Source organism: Strix uralensis, chromosome 3, assembly GCF_047716275.1.
Source record: "Strix uralensis isolate ZFMK-TIS-50842 chromosome 3, bStrUra1, whole genome shotgun sequence".
NCBI lineage: Eukaryota > Metazoa > Chordata > Aves > Strigiformes > Strigidae > Strix > Strix uralensis.
In genome coordinates, this window is record NC_133974.1 from 126,052,978 (window position 1) to 126,060,730 (window position 7,753).

Here is a 7,753-nt window from a genome sequence, read left to right on the forward strand (position 1 = left end):
GGGGGAAGTGGTTGCTCTCAAAAAGAGACACACACTTTTGTTCCTAATGTTACTTTTGAAAGGCCATTTAATACACATGCAAACAAAAAAGAGTCCATTTAACTGTTTAGGTAGTTCACTAAATATGCTATTTTTGGTTTACATTTTGCCTGGTTTCTGTAGCTCCTCAGCCAGAAAGCACTAGCTAGCAAGGAACAGGCTCCACCACCACCTTAGTCTTCAGGATATGAAATGCTTTTCTCCTTGACAGGCACCACTGCCAAAGTCCAAGGACTTTGTGAAGGTGGGCAACTCTGCAGTCTCACTTCTGAAAACACCACAGACAGGGAAATCAAGTTATTTTGTTAGAAAGCCCTGTAACAACTCCTCCCCACGCCTGCCAGTAAGAAGTTTCCTTCCTAGATGGAATAGCCATAAGCTATCAGGCTCAGCTGATAGACTCGAGATCTCTCCTCTGATTACGGCACACGTAGGAGTTGAGAACAAAGGGGAGGAAAAAAAACCACCAAAAAACCCAAAACATAGTCCTTGAAGTGTGAGTTGCAAGCGAAGAAAGTCAAAGAAAGTTATTCAAAGAGCCTAAGAACAAGCAATCCAGAGACAAAAATAATGATTTGGTTTAAATCTCACTTAGACTTACTGCAACAGGTAGAACCTGACGGCTATTGGCAGAAAGGTCTTTAACAGCCTTGAAAGCACACTTTGTAATGCTGCTTTTGATAAAACACAGCTTACTTTTAAGGTGAAACATCTACTTCTACTGCATGAAGCGGACAGTGTTTCGCTCCAATGGCTACATCAGGTGGCACATTCCAGGAGACCACCTTCCCCTGATGCTAGGGAGAAAATATTGCCAGCAAGGTTTGGTTTGCAGCAGGAGTTGCAGCAATGGCAGAAGTCCTGCTTCCAGACAAGAGCGACACGTGAAGGAATAGAAATAAAACAAGCAAGAGGGAAAAAAAAACCAAAACACCCAAGAGTGCAGGAGAAAGGAAATGAAAGAGCGCAAAACAAGAAGCGAAACAGAGAAAGCGGGCAGGAAAGTGCAGAAACCCAGCGGAAGGAGGGAACAGCCCCTCGTCGGCTCCGCGCAGAGAGCTGCTCCCAAGCCTCAGCCGGAGGCAAGGCTACGCCTCCCGTGCCAAAGAGCCGGCCAGCGGGCGTCAGGACAAGCCCTGGGTGCAATGGGTATGGGGCAGGGGAGGGAGGAACCACTGGTGAGTTTGCTAGAGGAGAGACAGCAGCGAGAAAGAGCAAAGACACCCTCCTGGGCTGAAAGGAGATGACCTTCCCCTGCCCACCTAACATTTGCTCGACATCAAGCTGGAGTAGGAAAAGAGGTGAGGAGCATCACTACGATATTTGCAGGTGCCAACACCGATGGTCACACTGATATTACTAAACCCCACAAAATGACTGTACCAGCAGGCAGAAGCGCAGTACTTGGGCATCGCTTTGCTATTCTTGCTGCATTAGCAGGGCTCACTCCCTCGCCCCGGTGCTGTTTCTGCACCCCGGCACTCTCGACTCACCCAGCGGAGGGGACCGGCAGATGGCCAGCCTGGCCACGCGAGGAAGCAAAGCGTGAGAAACTACGTGGGCAAACGCAACCTTTGCTACAAAAAGCTGATGCAAAACCAAAGGTGAGGGTTAGGCGCCAAGGGAAGGCATCAAGAGGGCAGCCAGCATAGCCCAGCTGCGTTTCTCTGCAGCTTCAGAGGGTCAGGTTTTCAGTACTAAGCAAGCACCAGAAAAATAAATCATTAAAGGAAATCTGACAAGGAAAAGGGGTGGACATGGGTAGGGAAAAGGGAAGGAAGCAAAAGAAAATTCACAAAATCTTGGCAAAAACCCAACAGGTAAGAAAGGAAACAAAACAAAAAAAAAAAAAAAGGGGAATTAGAAACCATCAGCTGAGTTTACCCACAGCCAAGGTGGGAAGAAAGGGTCAGAGCAAGCAAGGTGCTGGGAGATGCTGCACTGCTCTGCTTGCTGGCAGGCTTGGAGAAGACCTCTCTTACCAGTGCCAGGATTTATGCGACAACAGCTTCTCACTTGTTTTTCCTAGGCCACAGAAATGGGGACTGCTGCAGCTCGCATCTGCCATCAGTCAGCTCCACAGTCTACCTGTGCCTTTTTTTGTCAACTGACCTTTTTTATTTCTTTCTAAATTTCTGCATTGCTTCAGAAGTTTAAGTCCTCCAAAAATCAAATGCTCTGCTTTGCAAACAGAGCAATATTTTCAAAATGATCAAAAACGCAGTCTCCAGAGCTGTACTTTTAATTTTACTGATCTCTGCGCCCTCTCTACTCCTGGACATTTCTTGCGAGATGACCTACTGTTAAAAAAGGGGAAAGGAAAAAAAAAGGGAAAATAAAACAAAACACATTTTTCAGTGACTTTGTTGTAGGGAGCAGTTCCTACGGCCAAAGCTGGTGCAAGATGTGCACCTTTGCCACTGAGCCACAAGATCTCAACTTCTGCAGAAACAGGGCGCTGCCATTCAACGGGCTGGATCAATACGCAAAGTCGCTTGTGTTGGGATGTGGCCGATTGCCTGCACCCTCTCGGTAACTCAAACTTTCTGAGCACGTCTCTCCCAGGTTTAATACCTCTGGAGGATCATTTATTCTTATTCTGCTGGAGGGAAGGAAATTGAATTTATCGATTCCTCAAGCATGCCAGAGTGCGTAAGAAAGCAAAAGGAGGGATTGAAACCTATAGTTAAGCTGTCTCTCGGTCCTCAGCTCCTATTTTCCAGCCTGGTCCAGAAGGACAATTATCATCATCTCCCTGTGGTTTGGTGACCGACAGGAAACAATTTTGTGGTTTAAATCTAGCTACCAGTGAACCGAGTCCACGTTAAGAGCGAGCCTTGCTGCACAACGTACTTTTGTTTGCAGCCTCAGGATTTAATTAAATGGGCAGATAAAGCCTACCTTTTAACCCACGCTCGAGGGTGCGCCCCAGTGAGATAAAAAACAGGCTGCAAAAACAGGCCAAAGATGATCCCATTGCTAGTGCAGCATCTGCACCACCGCCAAACCACCGCTGCTGCTTCCCGCTGAGGGGAGCCTCGCTGAAGAATCTCACTTTCTGGCCCAAAAGTGGGCTGTTTAGATTTTTCCTCTTCCATATAGGATTGGGGTTATCCAAGGACTGCCCACAGCCATAGCATGGACTAACATGCTGAGAAATTCAAGTCCAGCTCCTTCCCACTCGTGGCAGCCCTCTTCCCACAGGTCTCCCTTCCACTTGTCCGACCAAACGCCCTCTCCATACGTCTTCCACCTACAGCTCCTTTCCAAGGCATTTCCAAGGCAGAAGTTGAAAGGGTAAATCCCTTTTTTTTTTTCCCCCCTTCTTCATCCAACAGAGCTATTATTCCCTTATAAACAGCAGCTTCTCCCAGTAACTGAACAAAGCAGCTACTTACATGTCATATTTTAAAGAGGCATGTTTTCAGGCCAAGAAATAAACAGTTACATTTTGGCAATCCTTCATTTCCTGTCCTATTTGCAAGCAATAATGTCATGACACACAGCGTGTCCCATGCCCTCCTCCCTGGCTTAAGCTTGCAGCAAAAAAATTTAGTGGAATGAGCTGCTTATAACACCTACAGAAAAATCACCAGTATTGGGCAAAAGTGAGGTGAAAATGAAGGAAAAAAAAAAGAAAAAAGTTATTTTTTCAGTGTAAAGGGCAAACTGCAATATTGATAAACGTGATATTCAGAGCAAGCATTGCCGGTGCCTGCTCAGTGATGGAGGGAAGCAGGATTTTGGGACCAGCGAAAGGACAAACAACTGTAAATCCAGTTTAACTTTCTTTCCCTGGACTGGGAAAAATGCATCACCCCGAAGCACGACTGTGATCTCTCGCCACATTTCACTGTCCCGTGTGACACTGCAGCAACACTGCCTGAGACGTATCCCACTTAACCCAGCTCATTAAAAACCTCCGGGGGACCAGTCCCACTTGCAAACACTTGGCACGCTCGCTCCGGGCTCGCTGGAATAAACCAAGGGCGCGTCTGCTGAGCGATGGGGACACCCCGGGGACGCAGCCGCTGCCTGGCCCGGGCAGGGCATCGCGGCTCCATCCCAAGCAGCGAAAGGCTGCGGACCAACACTTCCTCGTTCTCTGACCTTTTCCATTTAATTACTTCCTGTGACTTTCTTGGAACCGTGCATCGGGACGAAGAGGCGGCAGCCTCCCGGCATAACTGAATCGCTTTACGAATCCTCCTACTTGCAAGCAGAAAGAGGCCAACAGCCCACCCGGGAGCTGTCGGCTGCGGAGAGGGTCACGGTGGGCGGTGGGCAGCTGCCCCTCTCCCGGGTGCAGGCAGCGCTGCCCGAAACTCTCCCACCACTTACGCTCAGTGCCGCAGCTTCGTGCCTCTGATTTATTATTATCGGGCATCCCCGTTTTCCCCCCCGCCTTGTCAAGCAGAAGCACAGCGGTGATGGGGGGTGCAAGGAGGGAAGCAGAAATAAAGGCTGAGATGCAGAAAGAGGCGCTTGCTTTGCAATGACAAATTGACCTCTAAGTATCGATCTGAAATGGTGCAGTCAGGAAGGGACCAATGACTTTCCAGCATCCTAAGCCCTATTTTTTCCCCTCCTTGGTTTTACAAATTGTTTCAAAACTCTAAATCTTACCAAGCTGTTCTCAAGGAATTAAAAAAAAAAAGGAGCCAAAATGGTGGGAAAACCCCTCGTAATTTACTTGAAGATGGTTGTTTTAAAATGCATCCTGACAGTGGTCCTTTTTTTTTTTTTTCTGAAAACTGGCTGTTAACATTTGCTCACAGTGCACTCAGTGAAATGAGAATAGCTATGCAAATTAAAGCCAGATATCTAGGGCAAATAGCATGCTATACTACCATTGTTCTGACAGCTTCAGAAAACTTATCAGGAGAGCCTGTCCTTATTTCTTTTAACATCATATATATTGGGGGGAGGGGGGGGGGAAATCAAATCACTTCACCCATCACTGAAATGAAAAACAATCCATGAGTCACCGGCTTTAGCGACGCTATCAATCAATGCAAGGCTGGAAGCAAAGAGCTTACAGAGGAAACCATGGCTTACTTAAAACACCTCACTGTGCCCTGCAAGGCGAAGGCCTGGACTAAGCTGCAACAAGCCCAACTGCAGCCTCCCAAACAGCTGCTCAGGACGTGCACAGGGGTGAGGACCACAGTGCATCGTTTACCCTGAAAGCCAACAACACATCCAGCCACCAAGAAAACAGCTAACGCTGGCCTGGGAAGTGGGTTGGGTACCAGCTCCCCATGGCCACCAGCACTTTCCATCTCCCAGGAATCAAAGCACAACGTTACTGGGTTGACTGGTGACCCCCAGGAGAGGCAGAGTGACCCAAGAGCCTCCCTCCCCCGGCACAGGTAGGGCGCACACGAAACCCATTAACCAAAGCCTCCCTCAGCATGGCAGCGTGGCGGCACGTGGAAGAAGAATTTACTCCAAAACAAACTGCAGCCTACAATTAAGGGAAAAAAAAACCAAACCCCAACCATCAGAGCCAAGCACTCGCTGTTTTACACCGACACTCACCTCCGCACTGAGCCCTTCAGGAAAACGTGTTGGGAGCAACGTCCTCCCGCAAGAGGAAGGTTGGCGAGCACCAGCTTTCGTCCACTGAACCGGGCTAGATTTGCTCCTGAACTCCCAGACCCAGAGACAGGGTCCCACCTCTCCTCCTCTTGTCCAATTTGAGAAATTAAACCATAAAAACCAAACCAAGAACTGGTGGGGTTTTATTGGGAATGGGTTGCCCACATTTTTCCAGCCTGTTAGATCATGGCAATCCATGAGAGAGAAACTCAACTTTGGTTTTTTGGTTTTTTTTTTTTTTTTGGAAGAACCATACCAACTTCAAAATAACCACAATTTCAGAAGCTACATATAAACATGTATTTATAGTCTCTTCATTAAGAAGTGCCAAAATAACAATTCCTCTTAACACACACGTTGCAGGCAGAAGCCATTTCCTTTGCCACTCACATTTCTCCAGTAAATGGCCTTAAAATAAGTTTGACGCTACAAAGCTATAAGTGCAGCACATGCCGCCAATTATGATTTTTTCGGACTCCAAAACCGAGCTGAGAACTTGCACAATTTTGACGCTGCTTTATAAGCCCTGAGAGAAGTCATTTTAAAGCACGGTACATCCTATGGCGCTTGGCACGAAACCAGTCCTGCACGCAAGTGAGTCATTTTTCTCGACTGTCAAAATCCAGAAAGAGATAGCCAGGAACAACGTTTAGGCCAGCACGGCTTGTAAAAGTCTTTCCTGTAAATTCGCTGTAATATCTTTTAAGTTTTATTTTGGAGAAGAAAAATTTTTAAAAGGGAAAAGAGCACGGTCAGGCATTTTGGAAGCCTCGGTGCGGCCCCTCGGGGGGTTTATTGGGGGGGGGCGGGAGGTTGCGGGAGGGTTCCCGCGCGGGGGTGCCTTTGCGGAGGGCTGGGGGGGGTGCAGGGGGCCCCCGCGGGTGCGGTGGGGGTGGGGGGGTGGCGGTGAATGGGGAGGCCGCCGGTGACCGGGTTTATGAATGCGGCGTCATGTGACGGCGGCGGCGGCCGCCCTCCTATTCACAAAACGGCGGCGGCCGGGGCGGGGATCCGCGACGTCGTGTGTGTCCCCCCCCCCCCCACTTCCAGATTCCCCCCCCCCCCCCCCCGCCCCTCCAACCCCGGGGGTGCGGGGCGGGGAAAGGGGATCGCACCGCCGCGCCGCCCCCCCCTCCCCTCCCCCGCTTCCGCCGCAGGCCGCCCCCGCCGGGCGCCCCGACGCCCCCCCCCCCCCCCCTCCACCCCGCAGCCGGGGCGGGGAGAGGTGGCGGCGAGGGGTGTCCAGGGGTGCGCCCCCTTCCCTCCCCCCCCTCCCCGCACCCCGGCGTCCCCGCGCCTCCCGGGGGTTTTTATGAATGAAAAGGCGGTATGCAAATGAGCGCGGCCCGGGGGGGAGCGCGAAATGGCGGATGCGCGGGCGGGCAGCGCGCACACGTACGCGCGTGTCCGCGTCCCTCTGTCCGCCCGCGGTCTGTGCGTGCGGGGTGGGGGGGTGTGGGGGGGTGGGATCCGCACCGGCTCCCGCCGGGGCAACAAAGGGCGGCCCCCGCCCGCCCGCCCGCCGCCCCCGCTCACTCGTCAGGGTAGGCTTCCTCGGTCATCTTCTCCCCGTCTAGGCTCATCCCTCGCCGCGGGCGGCCGGGCTGCGCCTCCGCATCTTCCTGCGCTTCACATGGCGGGGAGGCCGCGCCGCGGCGGGCCGGGGCTGGCGGCCGCGCCGGGCCCGACGGCGCGGGAGCGCGGGCGGCGGCGGGGGGGGGGGGGGGGGGGGGGAAGGGGAAGGGGAGGGGGGCTACGGCCGCGCTCGTCGCCGGGCGGCGGCGGCCGGGGGCGGAGGAGGAGGAGGAGGAGGAGAGGCGGCGGTCAGCGCGCCGCGGGGGCGCGGCGGGGCGCGGCGGCGGCGGCGGCGGCGCGGGGTCCGGGCCCGGGGGAGCGGCGCAGCGCCCGGGGGCAGGCGGCGGCGCCGGGCCAGCCCCATGGCCGCGCTCACGCCATGGCGGGGCGCCGCGGGTGGCGGCGGAGCAGGGAGGGAGGGAGACGGGGGGAGGGGGGGGGGGGACGGGGGCGGGGAGGGGGGAGCCCCGGCAGGAAGCGGCGGCGCTGCCGAGCGGCCGCGGCCGCCGGGAGCGGGCAGGGCAGCGCCGGACCCGGG

The 7,753-nt window shown here is 53.3% G+C and overlaps 1 protein-coding gene across 1 annotated transcript in view; it reads right to left on the minus strand.

The window, feature by feature from the left end:
- The window catches only part of SPRED2 (sprouty related EVH1 domain containing 2), a 66,196-nt gene extending 58,907 nt beyond the window's left edge, over window positions 1-7,289 (minus strand). The window contains exon 1 of the mRNA XM_074864338.1: window positions 7,177-7,289. Coding sequence (XP_074720439.1) covers window positions 7,177-7,223 — 47 coding nt within the window. The 5' untranslated portion in view covers window positions 7,224-7,289. The remainder of the gene's footprint in view (window positions 1-7,176) is intronic.
- Window positions 7,290-7,753: the final 464 nt, after the last annotated feature.